Below are 20,976 nucleotides of genomic sequence, written 5' to 3' on the forward strand. Positions count from 1 at the left end.
GCAAACTTTTCAGTATTCAGTTTAGTTGGAAAAAGCACAGAAATAAGGTACTTTCATTTATATTATGCTACTTCTTGCGACGTAACTGGCCATGAATGATGACCAGTGATGCGCCAAAGCTGTGTGGAAGAAAACGAAAGATGTTTGATGAGTCTGGACTGGAAACCGTTTTTGAGGATGCTTTTGGTCTAACTTGTCCCGTCAATATTACTACATTATGTCTTTGACACAACCTAATCAATTTTTTAGTATATCTAGGCGAACATCCATTGCTTCTTCTTCTTCTTCTGTCTTGTGAGAAGTTATTTTTAGACTATATTTCATTGGGGTGAACCACAATTTTTATTAAAATTTACTTAATTTATTTCACCCCGATCCACTGCTAACCAATCGGCACACATCGTCCAGCAGCAAAGCTAAGGCAATAGGTTATTTTACTTCTTCAAACGAAAATTCAACTTTTTGCCAGACTTGTCAACTGCCGGGTAGTCGTTGGCATGTAGTTTACGAAAAGATTATGAACGAGTCTACTGTAAATGAATATAATGATTTTTGTACATTTCCCTGTGCACGGGAAGTAACCTGTAACGGGCCCCAGTAGCGGGACACAAACAGAAATTCAATACCGGTAATGTTCCTGTTTCTGTGGTTTGAACAATTCTGTTTTTCCAACAAACATCCGGGCATACCGAAGAAGTGTTACTTTTAAAATCTTGAAAAGTGGCCGCAGTAGGCTACATTTTCACAGCAGGTTGAATTGGAGCAATTGCACTGTACTAAGTGTATGTAATTGCTTTTGAAGAAATCAAGTTTTATGGTTAACTGATGTTTATAAAATATAACTGCAATTTTTAAACCGGATAGAAACCAACAAAGATGAGGCTTTGGCTTTTTGTACTTGCTTTGGCGTTTCAAGGTGTTCATTCCCAAGGTAAGTGAAGTTAAATGTAAGTTTGGCTTCAGTAGCCTAAGCATCAGTCTTTACAAAGCATCAGTCACAGGCCTATTAAACATAGCTAATGTCCTCCATTTCAGTTGAGATGATAACATGCAAGGATATTTATTCCAATCGTTTAATTCTGTCTTTGCAAATATACAAAGTTAATTTATTTCAGCAAAATTTACAAATTGGCTTTAAATTTTTTTAAACGGTTGATGTGGAGAAACAACCAGTTCAATGGCACTGGATTAATGCAATAAATTTAACTCTCATGGTGAACAATATTGTTACGCCAATAAGATATGCGCAACGCATGCAAAAACTTATTGCAGATTCTGATAGTTATGGCTCGTTCTATGGGTTATAATGCAAAACTGCTTGCTTTCGCAATACATTTTTTAAACCGTTTTCACTTTATAACTCCAGTACCAGGACAGATAGCAATGGTTTGGGTTATCCCTTTAATTTTAACTTCAAATTAAAAGATAAATTGTTAAAACTTGGCATGCAACTAGTCAATATAAAATAATATAATATCAAATAACGTCCAAAACCTCTCTTAGACCTCAGCTTTTCTATGATGGAAGATCAAAGCCAGTTCTCGGCTGAAGACTTACTTGGTGAGGTGTCAAGCGAGAATCCCACAATTGCTCTGACAAACTTTCTTTCCACCTGTGATTTGAATTGCTTCCGGCAAGTATTGGAAGCCCTCAAAGAAGCTTTGAGAACCGTTGAAACGTCATACCCACCAACTATTGGAGGTTAGACTTTCAAGTATTGATGGCTATGTGGGCGGTATCTTTACTGGTTTTGTGAAAAAACAAATTTGTAAGCACAAGTGTCAATAAGCTCAATCTTTTTGTACTTAATTGCAAGTTTCTACTTTTAACTACTTTTTATGGCTTGGCATGTTTATTATAATACACAGTAAACAATTTTTTATTAAGACCGGTTGAAATATTACAGATGAAATGAATTACATAATCAAATAAAAAACGGCCAAGAAAATTATTTCTGCATTTCCCAAACTTGTGTTGAAAAAGAACAAGTTTTGACAAAATGAAAAACCGAAACAACGTTTGCGCTCTGATCCTCAGCATAAGTGTTTCCCTTAGAGGGATGTAGTTGTTGGATGTCATAAAGATGCAACTCACTAGCTGATTCACCATGCTACGTCATAGATTACCGTCATAATGTATCAAACTGCTTTCATAACAGCAAAACTATGTACAAAAAAATATACGAAATTTGGAATCTACTTCTTTGTAACGACTTGGGAAAAATGTTGTGACTCTGCTTTCAAACCCGAGAAGTTAATTCTATTTTTTTTTTAATTTAAGCACATGGTAGCTTGCTGTCAACAGTATCTTAGATGTTTTTGCAATGTCAAGGCTAATGGCCGGTTCGTATACATTGAGCTAACAGGTGCGCAGAGAGGCCGTCTCCATGAACACCACATGCTCCTGATTGGTGTCGAACAGGCGTCTACTGCACCAGTGCTCTCACTACTTCATCACCGGTTTTGAGAAGTATTTTTTCAAGCAGTAAACTTATCATTAGATTTGAACGAATGTTTGGTGGACAGCCTCAATGATTGCGATGAAAACGCAAACTGTGTGAACACACTAGGAGGATACTTCTGTACGTGTAGAGCAGGCTTCAGAGACCAAGATGATTCTGCTGCACCAGGAACTAATTGCCGAGGTAACATTTGTATGAAAATAATGTTTAGGGGCATAATTTGTACATCTTTGTATTAGATTTATGTATGTAAATTATTGAGCATTGGTGTTGCACGGTTACAAGTCCATGTTGGGCCCTCCTGTTGCTGTTGCAACCCGATGTTACGTTGCGACCCCCTGTTACACTGTTGCGACCCCCTGATACACTGTTGCGACCCCCTGTTACACTGTTGCGACCCCCCTGTTACACTAATGCGACCCAAAGTTTGTATACTCAGACAAACAACGTTATCTTATAGTTTAGAAACATTAATTATCTACAAGACAAAGTACATTTTGACCAACTGAAAGAACACGTCAAAAGTTGATGATGTATTGTAGTTTCTCTTTGTAGTTGTAAACCAACCTCACAAAATTCGGTCTTTTAACACGTGTGTTAATATAACCTGCACCTTGATACATAATTGAAAGAACCAACATAAACGTTTTCAAAACTTACAAAATTATAAATTGATTATATGCAGTTTGCAGTCTTCTAGTGATGTGATGCAAGCCTGTGTTAATGATTAGCCTCCTATTGAAAGCATTCGATTCACAATGAAAATAAAGTAGGCCTAGACCAAATCATAGTCAATCGTAGACTAACTTAAAGTTTCCTTCACAAAACCCACACGGGGTCGTTCTAACAACACATCAGAGACAAGGTATCTGAAAAAAAACTTGTTATCACTTTGTTTATGGTTCATTGCACTATTTTAAGTCGGTCCAATGGCCACTGTTAAACGTGTTGGTACATAAACAGTCGACCACTTTTTGAAGCAGAAATGTAAGACGGTATAGTTGCTCATAGATATCAACGAGTGCTCTGAAAACATTCACAATTGCATCAGTGCTGATTTGGAATGCCTCAACACCTTCGGATCATTTGTGTGTCTCTGCAAACCTGGATACAGAGCGGATGGTCAAGTATGTCAGGACGTGGACGAATGTCAAGAAGGTTAGTTTTCAAGTCTGATAAGCTTTGGAATTCTACACAGCGGTATCTAATTTCTATTATTATTATCATCTATCTACCTTTCTAGCGGTATCTAACTTTGGAATTCTATACACACACACACACACACGCATACATACATACATACATACATACATACATACATACATACATACATACATACATACATACATACATACATACATACATACATACATACATACATACATACATACATACATACATACATACATACATACATACATACATACATACATACATACATACATACATACATACATACATACATACATACATACATACATACATACATACATACATACATACATACATACATACATACATACATACATACATACATACATACATACATACATACATACATACATACATACATACATACATACATACATACATGCATACATACATGCATACATACATGCATACATACATGCATACATACATGCATACATACATGCATACATACATGCATACATACATGCATACATACATGCATACATACATGCATACATACATGCATGCATACATGCATGCATACATACATACATACATACATACATACATACATACATACATACATACATACATACATACATACATACATACATACATACATACATACATACACACAGACATACACACAGACACACACACACACAGACATACACACATACACACACACACACACACACAGACAGACATACATACATACATATACGAGCAGTTTCTCTACAGTCATTTATAGATATGGGAAGCATAAATTCCATGCTATTTTTGTTTTAACTTGTAACACTCTCAGCTTACTAATGGAGCATAAAGTGTGTGTGTTTTTGGAATTGAGGCCAAAAATTAAATGATTTCTACAACTCTAATGAAGTAGCCCAGTTTTATAGTGCACACGAAAGCTTCAATTCTTTAAAGAAACAAAATCTATGCTACAAATGTGCCAAATAAAATCAACATTGCAATTACTTTCAGTTCAATAAACTCTCTGTAGCAGCTTTTGTTTGTTCCCTTGATTTTTCACTTCCTCTAAACACTCCTAATCCGACGGAACACTAATAACCACAAGACTTTTCTTAAACGTCAATTCATTTGCGTTTAACCTTTATTGTTTTTTTTAATTATTAGGCTTTTCTGCTATTCGCATATTCTCTCACTGTTTATAGTCAGTTCATCAAACATTACTATCTACCCATTGTGGGCTATTTGTCTCCAGTTTTCATTTTATTGTTTTATATAGCCCCTGCTGAAGAGCATTTTCTAGCACTGCTTAAAAGGTTGGTAAATTTGGCATTGATATTTAGCAAATTTTCCTTTTCCAATTCTTTTATTTTTCACCTAACTTGTTTATTTATTTTCCTTTTTTTTCTGGCACACTAATTGCATCCTTCTTCGTGTCCTCGGGCACTTTTCAAACACAAATTTTTCTTTAGCTTGCAATATTTAGCTCTCGCAGCCACGTGATATCTGTTACCCTAAAATAACTGTCGTGGTAGCATCCAAGGTAATATAAACTCTAACGTTTCTGTTTTGTCGCATTTACCTTTTTCTAGACCTTTGTTATGTTGCCTGGACTGGCTCCAACTTTAGATTATGTTGGTGGGAAGATACTAATACCAATCCTTGTGTTCACCTTCAAGCAAGGGGCTTGAGAGCAATCGCCCACCCAGAAATTGTACCTTACCTTTCCCTCAAAAATAATTTTTAATGCAATTACAACGTTTTAATGACAATGACATCACACGATAAATGACGTTTCATACATGTCTCATTGACGTTTTATTTAGTAGCTCTATTTTTAACCACCGACAAATTTGATCCTGGACAAAAACTTTTCTGCGGCTAATTCGGCGGACTATAAGTGGAACTCTCAAAGGAAGTCAAGTATCATCAGACTCCATTTGCTCATCCCTACCAGCCTGACACTTATTCCACCAGCCTGACACTACACAGACAAGCGTGGGTACGCCTCAAACATCTTCGTACTGGCGTCGGACTTTTTCGCTTAACCTTGCACCGATCGAGAACGGCCTCTTCATCTTAGTGATTGTGGTCTGAGAAACTGATTGCAGACCACATCATCAAAGATAGACCCATCTTCAAACCACTTAGTGGAATGGAAAATCTGCTCGTCTTAGATGATTAAACTAAACACTGGGTGCTTTTTAGTAGCCTTCTAGTGTAGTCTGGAAACATCGTGAGTCTGAGTTGGTAAAATGATAGACCCTCGGCCCCAGAGGCTCACAAGACGACAAACAATGAGTGCTTATTCACTTATTTACTCAACATTATTTACTTAAACTAAAGAATCAAATAATTCATAATCGATTCGTCTCTTAATCGCTGTAATGCGGACATGGCTATGGTTTTATAAAAATATTTTTAAAGTTTGTGATTGTTTTATATTTATTTTAAAGTAAAACCACAGCCATGTCCGCATGACAGCGAGTAAGAGACGAATCGATTGTTGTGAATTATTTGATTCTTAAGTTTAAGTAAATAATATTGATGCCAAAGTCACTTTCAAGAAGAAAAAAGGTTTAATTGCAGTAACGGATTTAATTTTTGTTTAACATGACTTCTATTGAAGCTATTATAGGGTAGTGCGGGGCAAGACTAGTCACATTTTGGTATTATTGTGTATATCTTCACATAAAGTTAAAAATGTTTCAATTTTTAGTGTTAAACAGTTGTACTAAGGCTTCTATAAACAAGATAGCAAAAAAAAAAAGTGAAATTTATTTTTAAGTTATGTTAATACAACATCATTTTTACGACAGAGTCAAATGACTGGTTTTGCCCCGAAGTAAGGGTAAAACCGGTCAGTGTTTTTTTGATGAAAGAAAGAGTATATTTACACATAAAAAGTGCAGTTACACATACAAAGTGCACTACTGCAGCACATTTGTTCAGAACAGACATCAGCAAACATGCTGGATTCTATTTTATGACATTATTTGTTCAATTGCTGTGCCCAGTATCCATGGTTCTTCTTGACGACAAAACAAACTGAGCAAGAAAGATTATGACAAAACTTGCCATTTTGTTCACTGACAATGAGGTCCACATGGTACATTACAGACTTTGTCAAATGTTAGAACAATGGCTTTGTGAACAATTGATAGAAACACAATCAAAAATACACTTCAAATGTTTTCTATTAGCCTATAGTTCAATATTGTTTCATTTTTTTTAAATCTTTCATTTGTAATTTTTTGCATTTTTGTCCAAACTTTGACGCACACTTTCTATAAAAAAACATTGAGAACCATTGATAAATTTTGCATGGTAGACTTACCATATCTTAGTGAATAAGTGGACAAAATTAATTTTAGTCCAAATTTTTACTGGGGTCATGGGCAACCAAGATATTAAAAGGACCCCACTTTTTGCTTTTTTTTCATTTCGACCCACGTTTCACATTAAATAAACTCCCAAACCCTTTAATATTTTGTAGCCTACTGATATTTTCTCAGTTCATCGAGAATTTTATAAACAACATTTCTACCAAATTTCAGTCAAAACCAATCTTCTTCTTCATCGTGTGTCACACGGCCGTAGCCCAGAGCATCACGCAGGCTCTTGCTCTATCGTTGAACTCGGCCAAATCCTGTGCAGAGCACCTTGCTTTTAGGTCAGGGCATTCGAGTAGATGTTGCATCGTTTGCTCCTGTCCGCATTTGCAACTTGTGCTCCCCATGGAATACCCCCAGTGTCTCATCGAGGTTTTACACCTGCCAATACCAGTTCTTAAGCGGTTGAGGCATCGCCAATACTTCCACGGTTCACGTTTTCCGGGAGGAAGGCTCTCCATGGGTGTGAGCTCCATATTGGCCAATGTCGGTCCGGCTGCCAGTCCCTCCTGCCATAGTTGAACCCGCACATTGGCGGCGACATCGTCATGACCTAATGGGACAACTGAAGCAAGGAAACTTTTTCTTGACTTCAGACGCCTGTGTGCTGGAGTTTGGCCATACAGTGGGTGTCTCAAATCTATGTCCTGACAAGATCTTTCCTTTCTGCTGGTCACGCTTCTTCTGATGTTGGGGGGAGCAATTCCAGACAGAATGTGCAGCGACGTGATGTTGGTTGGTTTGAGACAACCTGTAATCAGACGGCAGCTTTGGTTCAATATGGGGTCAATTTTCTTGGCATGTGCTGAGCGTTCCCACACTGGGCAAGCATATTCTGCAACCGAATAGCATAAGGCTAAAGCAGTTGACCGTATTGTGTCAGGGAGGGCACCCCAATCAGAGTTTCCGAGTTTTTGCAAAATATTATTTCTAGAAGCCACCTTAGCTCTTACTTTTTCGATATGGGATTTGTATGTGAGGGACCTATCTAATTTGACACCGAGGTATGTGGGATTGATACAGTGTGCCAGTTTGGTTCCATTCCAGGAAATGTTTAGTTGGCGTGATGCATCCCGGGATCTAAGGTGGAATGCGCAGACTTGGGTTTTATTGGGGTTGGCACGCAGGTGGTTGTCCGTGTAGTATGTCGTCAGCCCATCCAGAGCATCACTGAGTACTGTTTCCGCGGAAGTGAAGTGTTTGTGTTGTGTTGTTATACACAAATCGTCAGCGTATATGAAGCTTCTTGTACCAGGATGGATTGGTTGGTCGTTTGTATAAATGTTGTACAAGATGGGGGCTAAAACACTTCCTTGTGGTAGACCATTTTTCTGCTGTCTCCATCTGCTATTTTTGCCACAAAAATAAACATAGAAACGGCGATTGCTAAGCAATGATTGTATCAGCTTAGTGAATCGAAAGTTCTCGGTGATATTGAGGATCTTTGATATAAGGAGACGATGGTTGACAGTGTCATACGCTGCAGATAGATCTACAAAGACGGCTCCAGTGACGGAACCCTCTTCAAACCCATTCTCTATGTGCTGTGTTAGATTCAAGAGTTGTCCTGTGCAGGATTTACCAGGTCGGAAACCTGCTTGTTCATTAATGAGTTGGTCTTCTATGAGAGGTTGCAATCGGTTTAGTATCAGCCGTTCAAACAACTTGAACAAATGACACAGCAAAGATATAGGACGAAAGTTTTTAGGGTCAGTTGGGTCTTTTCCTGGTTTCAACAATGCAATAATTTTGGCTTTTCTCCATAGCTTAGGAATTTGGTAAGAGCTGAGGCAGTTGTTGTAAAACTTTAGCAGCCATCCCAGAGCGATTGAACCAAAATGTTTAATTTGTTCAGTCCGAATTCCATCTAATCCAGCAGATTTACCTTGTTTCAGAAATTCAATGCCCTTCTTCAGTTCTTCAATTGAGAAAGGAGATGTTAGTCAAAACCAATCAAAAATGGGGTCTTGGCAAGGTTTTAAAATTTTGGAAAGTCAGCCGAGAGCTGGAAACGGCCAACTTTGGATGTCTATGACCTTTGACCTTTTAGAGTGACAATGTAAACGATGTTTTCAATATTTGGCAGAAGTACTATCACATGTAAAACATTTAGGTTGTTAACTAATTTGGTTTAGCAGTGATAGGGCCTCAAACATAGCCAAAAATCAAAAAAATCGTGCCCCCTTGGCAGACCCCCCCAAACTAAATGCTTTGCTCACACTAGGATAAGCTGATTTTTAATTTAATAGGCAAATAATACCCTATGAACCAAATGCTAAATTCTTTGGTTAAAGAATTTAGCATTTTCATCAATTAAGGCAAAAATTTGGCACAGCATTTCATGACTGACTTGTGTTGCCCCAACCAAAATAGCCATGACTGAACAAAAATAAATACCCAATAAAACTAATTTCCAAGGAAGAACTACAAGATGAGTAGTTTTGAGACAAAGTACAATAATTGTAATTTCGTTTAAACTAGAAAGTCTTGGTTTAATTAACAATTTTCATAGTGTAATGCTCTGTTTAGTCGAAACCACAAAAAAAAAGTTAGTCCAAAATATGAAGGTAAAATTTTACACCAACTTGCGTTTCGCAGCCTAGACCAAGACAGCAAGCAAAAACTGCACAGCAGTTGCTGTTGTCGCATCACAAAAGAACCACTAAGTGAGCTAAAGCATTTTTTTGAGTGTATTATTTCCCCAAAAAAAGTTATGCTTGATTAAAATCGAACTGACCGGTTTTACCCGACGACTTGTTTTGCCCCGAACTACCCTACGCATCCTACATCAGCCTACTTGTTTGTGTAGGCTTTATAAGGGAAGCTTCACAGTCAGATTTGTAAAATTATGATCAATCAACACAACTTTGGAGAACAAGCATTTGATCTGTTGCTCATGCCCCATATTTGTTAAGAAAGTATAATTTTACGTCTTTGTTTGCAGCCACAAGCGATTGCAGCGAATTCGCGATATGTAGCAATACTGTTGGCTCTTTCGAATGCCTCTGCAGGTCGGGCTTTACCGGGACTGGAAGAGTCTGCACTGACATTAACGAATGCTCCACTGGAAGCAACACATGTGATGAAGATGCGGAGTGCATAAACACTGAAGGTATTAGCCGAAATGAAAATGAAACAATGTGATGAATTTTAACTTGATCTTCTCACGTTTGGTCTCTGCAGTTTGTGGTTTATGTGGTTTAATTCCGAAACTAACATAACTATTTGCCCCATCCAAGTTTATACCAATCATGAAATTTTTCTATCATTTAAAACACATACAGTTTAGCTTGAAACAAATTTCAGCTAAATAAATTTGTGACGTACTTTTAGATCACAGCTTTTCACCGTCTAACCAGTGGTTATCAACCTTTTTCAGCACAGGATTCAAATTCATAATTTAAATTTTGTTCAGGGCTGCAACAGAAGAAATTCAATTTAATGTGAAGCTTGATGTTGGCTTTGACTTTTAATAAGTTTTCCTAAACGAGGAGTAATGTTGAAAGATGCAGTAGGCTTACTCCAAAGCTAAAATGTTAAATTAATGTTAAAATGATGTTCCATCTATCGGTTGTGATACTTGGGTTTATTCCAACCGTTTTGCTGACAAGTCTTTTACTTTTCCACACATATAGAGGTATTTTTCAATGCATTTGACTATCAAGTTAGAATGCTTTCCCTCTGTGACTCGACTCTAAAAGTGAAGGAGATGGTCACATTTAAATGCTTGGGTCGGCATCACGTATGACTGCAAATCTAGCAGCTTTAGTAGAAAATAAATTATTGAAGGGCTGTGGCTGCGTTTATTGCCTTGGTGTTGCAAATATTTTCATTGGGGGAAGGAGAACATTGATAGGCCTACCATTAATCCAATCATGAGTGCTTTCGAATGATTTGTTGACTTGTTTCTCTGGTTTAACCACAGAACGGCAGTAACCATCAGCAATCGTCATCATCTCCCAAGTTGAATTTACTGTTGTTGTTGTTGTTGCTGCTGCTGCTGCTGCTGCTGCTGCTGCTGCTGCTGCTGCTGCTGCTGCTGCTGCTGCTGCTGCTGCTGCTGCTGCTGCTGCTGCTGCTGCTGCTGCTGCTGCTGCTGCTGCTGCTGCTGCTGCTGCTGCTGCTGCTGCTGCTGCTGCTGCTGCTGCTGCTGTTGCTGTTGCTGTTGTTGCATTTTGAGGTGCCAAGATGCATTTGTGCCACATCACAGGGGTAAGATTATCCTTTTCAAGCCTACTGATACGAGTCCATGAAGACCTTGATTCTTCCCTAACATGGAAGGACACTCATCTGTTGTAACTGAGCACATTTTTAACCGGTCCAAATATGCATCAGAAGACTTGCACGAAATGCACTATATAGCCTATCCCTTTTGTTGTGCCGTGAATGGAACGCACAGCAAGAAATTGCTCTCGAATGTTAAAGTCTGGCGTAAATCCCCTGATAAATACTGCTAATTGCTGTGTATTGGTAGTGTGGAGAAACGTTATTATAAGGCATTTTTGATAGCACGTAAGTTATTTGACAAATTTGTATTTTCGCCAGTTTAGGCAGTTCTTTTAGAACAATAATATTTTTTTCCGCATTGATGAGGGTCGCAGGAAGAATGGTTGAGGGCCTTGGTTGAAAATCGCTGGAAGCAATATCAAACTTATTTATTAGCACCATCATTATTTATCTGCAAGATGGTCCACTACACTGTGACTAAAAATAAAGTAAGGTAGATGGAGGATTGAAAATAAGATATTGATTTAGAAAGTAGATGATCTTTGTCGAGCTGAAAAACTGTTTCGAAATTTTTAGAAATGACAAAAACATTTGGATGAAAATGCCGAGTAGATAAGCAACAGCATTTAAGAGAGCTCAGAAAGTTGGAAGCCTAGCCAAGGCTCGGAAAGAAGAGATCAAAACTGAAGCTAAAGTCATGCTGGAGAAAGCGTAGAGAAGTAGGGATCGACACATCTAATAGTCATTGAAAAGCAGCAATAGAGATAATTAGGAAATATTGAGAAAATTTTATCCCAAGTAACTAACAAATGCAATTATAACCGGAAAAGCACGTCTTACAGTAGCAAATGTAACACCGACAAAAAATAAGAAAAAAGTGTTGACTTCAGGGCTCGAATGCCTCAAATGCATCAATTAAAAAAAAAGAAAGATCATATAAAAGATCCAAAGGGAAAAAATATTGATAAATGACAGAAAGATCATAAGTTACATTTTCAGGTTTGCACCACAAAGGATCAAACAACATAGTTGCAACGTTATAATAATTTAATTGGGATCAGTAGAATGAAGCAGCACACATAAGGTCTGGACTATTGAGACTATTTGTGTTCACAGTAAAATATATTCAGTCCTTCAATAATTTCAAGTATAAGATCGACGACGGGTTGTGTGGTCAGGAGAGCTAACAGAAAACAAGTTTATTGCAAAACATTTCAAACAAGTTAACCAGAAAAAGAAAGATTTTAATCAAAATGAAAAAGACAGAAGCAAAATCCATGTGTAATCAGAGGGTAAGAAAGCGAATATACAAAGATTAAAGGAAAATGTTAACACCAATTAATGAGATTGAAGCTGAGACCAAAGACTTGCAAATTACATTTCGAAAGTAGTTTTGACTTTTGAATAGAAATAATTTGCTGTTAGCTGAAAGCAAACGTTTATGAGTAGAATATTATTATAATCACTAAATCTTACGAAGGGTTACTGATATAAGTCATGACGCAGTATCACGGTCCCTTACAAAATAAGTAGCAACCGAAGAAGTGTGGAAGTAGTATATTAGCCTATGCAAAATGTCTGTTTTATGGTAAAGATCGCTCAACATACAAGTGATTTACTTCAATTTAAATCAGAATACATTAGCCTAATCAGAATCACATCATGAGAAGCATGACCAACAAAAGGCTACTTGACCACACGAAAACAGAAGATCTTTTAACTATGACAAAACTACATCCAATTGCAGCAATAATAAAATCAAAAGTTTTAAAACTGTTCGGCCACACTAAAAGATCACAATTTGGAATCAGCAAAGTTTGCACAAAAGGCAAAGTAGAAGGAAAAAGAAAACGTGGCGGACAACCAAACCGATGGCAAGACAACATCCAATCATGGATTGGCGACACTGGGCGAGTTGGCTCAAAATTGCCACTCTTGGAAGCAAATAACCCATGTTGATGCGCAATCTGCTGCAGGCGAAGATGACGACTGATGAATACATTAACTTAGACGAGTTTGTAACAATTCCTTCGTCTAAGCCCGAGAAAGTGCAAACTCTATGTCTATAGGAAATACCTTGAACCAGTTTTATTTTAACAGGAAGCCATACGTGTGCATGCCGAAGTGGATTTACAGGGAATGGACGATGGTGTTCGGACATCAATGAGTGCTCGGACACGACCAGATGCACACGTGTTGTGGATTCGGTGTGTACCAACACTCCGGGTTCGTTTGCATGCGAGTGCCGGGAAGGATTTCAGGAAGTAAGCAGATAACACCATCTGATATCTTGTTTTCATCGATCATGTTTAAAATTGATGCTTTTGAAGAGTCATAGCAATGACAAGGCCATCGTGCTATTTTCTGGTTGAAATAAAGTTAAACGTTTTACTAGTCCTGTGGCCCTTCACCCCCTTGACCCTTGATACTTTTTAGCTTTATTTTATTTCTTATAGAAAATTTTCAACCAATCTTCATTAAAATATTTTTTAAATATTAATAAAAACAATGTACAACTTCAAAATAATTGGGGACCACTTGCCCTCACGTGACCCTTAAACGCTACGCAGCTGCTTGGGGTAGTCACAACAGATGCAAATAAAATGACATCTTTCTGTGTCACGTGACAGAGACAAGTGAATGGCGTCGGTCAATGTATGGACATTAACGAATGTGAGACATCTCTGGCATGTCACATTGGGTCAACATGCGTCAACAGCGAAGGAAGCTACACGTGCTCATGTCCAACTGGTTACTATAGCGACGGTACTACATGTCAAGATATAAACGAATGCACCGGTAGTCCCTGTGTTGGGTCTGGTACAAGCTGCATGAACAATGAGGTGAGATCACTTTATGATGTGAGATCACTTTAGTTCACTGCATGTCAAATGTGGAATTGTTAAAGTAAGTTCGGATCAGTTTGAACAGTAGCATGGTTTTAATAGCTTTGTATAAGTTAAATAGGTTGGTTGGTTGAAGTATTCGATATATACCTACCACAAATATTCGAAGTATATGGAACCATGGCCACATGGAGATGATATCTCTACGTAGCCATGATGGAACAATATCTGAGTTCAAGTTCCGGGTTTCGATTTGTCTTTGAAAGTATAAAAATATGATGAAAATATTTTTCGAAAGCAAGGCTATTTTTCGAAAGTTCATTTCGAGTTTACAATCATGCTTCAACTATCAGCATGCTTTGTGTGCAGAGCACTTCAGACACACGAGCGAATTGTTTTCATCTTGTTTTGAAACGTCATGGAATCAGGAAAATTTATGTGTTTAATGATATGGTTCATTGTTCTTTTCACTAAGATCTAAAAGTCATTGCATTGCATCCAGTTAGCAATTTGCCCATACACAAGAAGGATAGGTGGTTAAACCGTGGTATGGGAATGTGATAGACTCTGTAACCGAACCAGATCCGATATGTTTGTGGTATTTAGACAACTCGTTGCATGAGAGAGTGCATGCGAATGCGAAGTGCTAGTGAAGCATCACTCATGGTCACGAAACCTTTCAACTTTTCATTAATCACTGTCGGGAGTAACATAATATTGTTTAGGGTTCATACAGATGTACGTGCTTGCCTGGATACGAAATCATCGCAAATGCTGCTGACTGTACAAAAGTAGATCCGAATACATGCCAAGAACAGTGTCAGGCTGCGCAACAAGAAACGTGCCTATCTTCAGGCCAGTGCGGATGCATTCTAGGTGAGCGTCACCGTGTGTTATATTTCCTCGGCCGTGATGAACCTTTTAAAAATGCAAAATCTAATCGATGCAATGCGTTTATCAAGCAGTGTGCACATCCTAACTAGTAATTCGGGTCATATTGGTGATGACAAGGGCAATGATGGGCAGTGAAACACGCCCTTGGACTAGTGAAGAAGGTCCACACATGAAGAATCTCAATCAATTTGTAATAGAGAAATTCACACCATCTTCCGTGTTGCTTCAGAAAGCAACGTTTATAGACATATGCATTTTAATCTTCCAGTAAAATTGAGTTTATTGAGTTGCTTGACCTTTTCATTGTATTTCGTCAAGCCAGCTACAGCACGTGGTTCCTTCACCAGAGGACACTTTAATCGATGATTAACGTGTCTTTTAACTTTTGATTAACTTTTGTCTCTACATCCATAATAGATGTGGTGTTGGTGAAATCTCATCCCATGAATCACTCGATAGGCTACTGGAAACTTCTGTCGTGAAAGCGGTTTGAATAGTCCTGGGATGTCCGACATGTTATGTTTCTAAGCCATAAGGTTTGAAACACCAAAAACTTTTTCAGTTTTTAGATGAAATCCTTGAACAGAAAATCTCATAGAAAATAGATTATTCAGAAGAATCTACAGTAGCGTTGTCAGGGGGGGGGGCGACGTTGACAGGGGGAGCCGATGTTGACAGGGGGGGCAATGTTGACAGGGGGGGCGATGGGTACTTTTCGGACCAGGGATAATTGTAGGAGTCAGGAACCTTTTCAAAGGGCACGGGATCTTGAAGGAACCACCGCGTATTATTTGGGTACAATGCGTTTTCTTACAAAATTTCTTGATTCGGGGCCTAAAAAACTCATTGCTACTGGGCCAAGATCAGGCCCGGATTTAGGGGCGCAGAGGGTGTAGGTGCCCCGGGCCCCCCTTTTGAAGGGCCCCCAACGTGGAAAAAATGCGATTTTGTGTTATTATTATTTTTTTCTTTGAGCCTTTGAAGTTTCTGCAAAATGCTGTGTAGTGCAGTGCCGAGTTAATGCTACTGTAGTGGTGATTTTTCGCGCAGTGCTGGGCGCGAAAAAATTTTTGCACGGAGGCCCCCCGATCTAAAAGTTCCCCTGGCCCCCCCATCAGCTAAATCAAGCCCTGGCCAAGATGTCGTATCAACGGCCCAGAATGTCTATCTGCTGCAGAATGTCGTACAGTAGTGAAGGCCTAGCAACCTTTGAAGTAAACACAACCACTGCAAAAAGAATATTGAGAATGGACACCGCAGTGTAACGTTTGTCAATATAACATAGGTATAAAAAACCATAGCTACGTTATAATTAAATATCTCCCAGCTATTTAAATGCGGATTATTTTGATTTTTCAAACCAGGCTATTCCAAAGATTCAAACATTTGTTCGGATATCGATGAATGTCTAACGTCAGCTTGCGGAACAAACTCGGCCTGTTCTAACACCGCTGGGAGTTTCAGCTGCCAGTGCCTCTCTGGATTTCAATTGAATGCACAGTTTGTATGCACAGACATAGATGAATGCCTGGACAATTCTGCATGCCCAGCGAATGGTGTTTGCATTAATTCCCAAGGTGAGAAAAAAATTTGTCTTTGAAAGTAGTATGTATATAGGTTTCAAAGAGATAATGTAGATCAGCAAGTGAGGATAATATGCGACTGAGGTTTGGTGAGGTTTGGTGGCCGTACTTAACTATATTTATCGATGCATATACCGCAATATTAGATCTTTTTATGCACGTCTTAAACCATTATGGTTTTGCCACCTTTTCCTTTTGTTGGTTTTGTTACTGTATTTCTTTTTCACAATATCATTTCTTTTGCATTCTGACAAAGAAAAATAAATTAAATGGAATTGTTTGAGGTTGAAATTTCAATAATAATAATTTTTGTGAAATTCTACGTAGAGGTTTTGTTTGCTTTAAGTTTTTATTGTTCATGGTTCAACATTTGGTCGATTCTGATTATTCACAGGTAGCTTCAGTTGCCGGTGTAACGAAGGATTTCAGTACAGGTCGAGTTCATGTATCGACATCAATGAGTGTGGCTTGTCACCGCCACCTTGTGGTCCAGAAGCAACATGCCAAAATAACGTAGGAAGTTTCAGATGCGAATGCAAGCTTGGTTATTATGGAAACGGACTGTCTTGTTTTGATGTTGACGAATGCACCAATGGAGAAAGTGAGAAAGTTTACTTTTGTTTCTGATCCACAGCTTGATTCTACATCTTATCTGTAAACAGACATAACTCAGCAACAACACTACATTTAACATCTAAACATTTCAAAGTTTTGCCACCTTTTCCTGTTCATTAACGTGCTGGTAGGTTTATATCGATTTTTGTAGTTAGTATCTTTTTCGTCCCGGACGCGTTAAATGACAAAAAATAAAATGATTGATTGATTGATTAAAAACAATAAGCGAAAGTTTTCGGCTAGAAAACGAAAACTTTCGCTTATTGTTTTTATAATGTTAAATGTAGTGTTTTTGCTGAGTTATGTCTGCTTATGGTTCAAAAAAGTTACCTCTCTACCCAAGTTGTACATCTCATCTGATCTACTATATTATTATAATAGTATATAGTATAAAAGTATTAATAGTTTGTAGAATTAATAGTTTTCATTGTTTTTAGTATATAGTATATGTATAATAACTATAACTATATTTAATATAAGTAATAACTATATTTGATTTAATTCGCTCTGCTTTGCCTTTTTGCTTGGCATTGAGCACTTTTTGTAGTATTAATAGTTTTCATTGTTTTAGTATATATATATGTATATAATATATTATTATATAGGATTATCTACTATATTCTCAATCTATATTATTATATCAATCATGCAGTTGAAAATTCTGTCCTCAAAGTTACGATATATCATAATGTTGGTTACAGGCAACTGCGACAGTCAAGCAAGGTGCATCAACGCCGTTGGATCATTTTCTTGTCAATGCCAGGCAGGGTTCAGCGGAGATGGTTTGCAATGTGAGGACATTGACGAATGCTCACAAGGTAGGAAGGTTGCCAGATTACTTGAAATTCTTTCGAGAGTGTTTTAACTACGGGAGATTATTGAAATTTTAATTTATAGACACTTTGAATACTACTTGGGGTACTACATTTTTAAATAGTCCACCTTCAAAACCACTTCAAAACCAAAAGAGATGGGTCCGAATAAACAGATTTGACTCCAACTTACTTTTGATTTATACAACCTTACCATAAACTACAATCGCAACGACAGCAACAGATAAAGTTTTTATGAATTTCAATACCGACCCAGTTAGCTAATAAAGAAAAATCAATTACCTGTCTAGAAAGCGAAAACAAATAAAAATTTAGGATATTTTAGGCAGCTAAAGGCCTCTTTAGCAATTTTCAATAACATGCACTTAACTTTCATAAATTTAAAGTAAAATTTGACACTTTGGAAAAGTGAAAACCTAGTTAATTTGATTTTTTGGTGACTGGTGGGAGTTGACCAACTTTTTGCAAGATAAAATCTTATCATTGAAAATTGAACTGGCTTTCCTAGAGTTTTTTAGAGTTGAAAAAAAATTTAAAGTGGAGCTCCATCAAGCTCAAACGTCTCAATCAACTCTTCATTTTGTCGATATTTGTGGAAATAATATCAATATGAACGACACTTGGACGTAATCTAGCCTATATTGTGGTTTACAGCAATCTGTGGTCAAAGAGGAATGTGCACCAACACCATAGGATCTTACGCCTGTAGTTGCTTGGATGGCTACATCATTGGGAATGGAGGCAATTGTGAAGACATAGACGAGTGTGCCACTGGAAGGGACCGATGCCCTCGAGGAGTAGCTTGCAGAAACAGAGTGGGGGGATACACATGCGATTGTGTTAGCGGCTTTCTTTGGGACTCGGTGGTTGGCGCCTGCGTTGACGTTGACGAATGTAACGATGAAAATATTTGCAAAGATGCAGAATCGCGATGCGTGAACAACCACGGAAGCTATGAATGTGTCTGCAATGCAGGGCTCACCCAAAGTTCCACCGGAAAGTGCAACGACATTAATGAATGTTCAGCTGATAACTCGGCCGTGTGCCTGTGGATGGGAGCAACGTGCCGGAACACGGATTCAGGCTACTATTGTGATTGTGGGCCTGGTCGCCGACTGGATAGATACTTTTGTGTATCTGTTGGTGATGAATGTGGCGCCAACAACCCTTGCGACGAAAACGCGATCTGCACAGCTGAAACCTTCAACTACGCCTGCACGTGCGCCAACAACTTCTACGGACCTGGAAATCTTTGCTTCGAGAAGCAGACAGCGTGTGCTGCTGGTCTCACAACCACTTGTTCTTCTGCCAGTCAGATTGGAGCGTCCAGTACAATAATGTTAATGACCCATCTGGGGGTTCTCGTATGGCTGCTATGTTAAAACAGTGATTCTGGTAACTGCTATTGTATTTTTTGGAATGTCTTTGAAACTTTTAGCATCGTTGCAGGCTTACTCGGACCTTTTTGTAGCCTACTCATCCCATTTTCATTCATGTTGTGATTTTAAAATATTTCTATTTACCAACAACATTCCTATCGCCACATGGAGCTGTTGGACAAATTTATGCAACAATCTTTGACTTAACAAAACTTCTCAAACAATAAACTCCATAGAAAGTTGTTAAACCCAGGAAAAACATTTCACCACCGTGTGGCAGTTGGACACCTGATTAATCAAACACAATCGTGCCCCTCGTGTCTGTGAACGCAGAAAACATTCTTCGTTGTTTTTGTACAAATTGTTTGTAACTTAATGCAATGTATTCCAAGGAGCTGGTTTTTGAGGAAGTCCGATGAGTGTATAGTTTTTTTAATCGGCATTCCGTAGTTAAAAATGGAGTGTAGTTTCAAAAGAACCCAAAAGTCTAAGATATATAAATTCTAACTTTTTGTGAAAAAGGTGTCTGTGACTTCTATTTACGTGCTGAAAGACTTAGTCAGTCTACAATTAGTTTGTCATGAAAGCTTTCTCATTGTTGGCTCTATCAAATGTGAACTTGGCACATTTCAAAGACAGCTCTTCAATTGTTATCGTATGGCCAAATGACATCAAAGTTCAATTTTACTTGGCAAGATCGCAGTTGTCGCATTTTACAATGAAATTCGTTTTCAAGGAAACAAACTAGAAAAGTAATTGATTTTAACGATTGATTTGATACTTTTTGTTTAATTTTATGCCTACCTTGTAATTATGCTCTCACTGCGTTCTCCAATAATTCAATAAACGAGTGCTATATTGCTTGCAAATTACATACAAGCTATACTTAAAAGTAAATGTTAAAAAAGGTGTGTTTTCCTGATTAGCGTGTATTTTTTAGTTGTATATTTTGGTAATACGATGCAAAGTGATGAACAATCACACAAAATTACTCAGTTGTACCTTCAAAACTGTTGTACGACTTTCCTGTATCATAACATGTTTATAATGGCATATCATATCAAGTACTCCAGATTAAACTTGACGGTTTCTGTATTTGATTGGTTGATATGGCAACGTTGAACAAGAAGAATAGAGTAGGTTATAACACTGGTGGTGGTTAGACCCAGGGCTAATTTAGACCTGTTGCCAATGGCATTCCCCAGCATCGAAATATAATACAGCAAAAAAACAAGATACTTCTTAAGAAATACCAAACAAGTAATAAATACTAGTAAAATAATCTCGAGCTTTTGCCCCATACAAAACAGGAGTTGCTATTGCAATGAAACGGACTTGATACAAATATATCATGGCTAAAATTTTGCGGCCTTTTTAACTTCTCGGGCTTCCCAGATCATTTTCATCTTTGCTTTTCCAATCCAAAGCTTCAATTGTATGAAGCAGAAAGGTCACAAACGGTGAACTCAAATAGAATTGTATGTGGCAGTTAAAAAGGATTAACAAACCATAAAAACAAAGTAAGCTAACATGTTGCATAATATCAAAAGTCAATAAAGCTATGATTTTTGTACTTAGCATTGCA

The 20,976-nt window shown here is 37.8% G+C and overlaps 1 protein-coding gene across 1 annotated transcript; it reads left to right on the forward strand.

The window, feature by feature from the left end:
• The first annotated feature begins 799 nt into the window (after nt 1–799).
• LOC145787446 (uncharacterized) lies at nt 800–20,480 on the forward strand. Its single transcript, XM_082599190.1, has 12 exons — nt 800–931; nt 1,504–1,701; nt 2,501–2,644; nt 3,473–3,619; nt 9,959–10,126; nt 13,342–13,505; nt 13,872–14,084; nt 14,813–14,963; nt 16,346–16,558; nt 16,959–17,165; nt 17,881–17,997; nt 18,667–20,480. The coding sequence occupies exons 1-12, from the start codon at nt 877–879 to the stop codon at nt 19,392–19,394; spliced, it is 2,505 nt and encodes an 834-aa protein (XP_082455316.1). The 5' UTR covers nt 800–876; the 3' UTR covers nt 19,395–20,480.
• Nucleotides 20,481–20,976: the final 496 nt, after the last annotated feature.

The sequence above is a fragment of the Aplidium turbinatum genome, chromosome 18 (genome assembly GCF_918807975.1).
Source record: "Aplidium turbinatum chromosome 18, kaAplTurb1.1, whole genome shotgun sequence".
Lineage (NCBI taxonomy): Eukaryota > Metazoa > Chordata > Ascidiacea > Aplousobranchia > Polyclinidae > Aplidium > Aplidium turbinatum.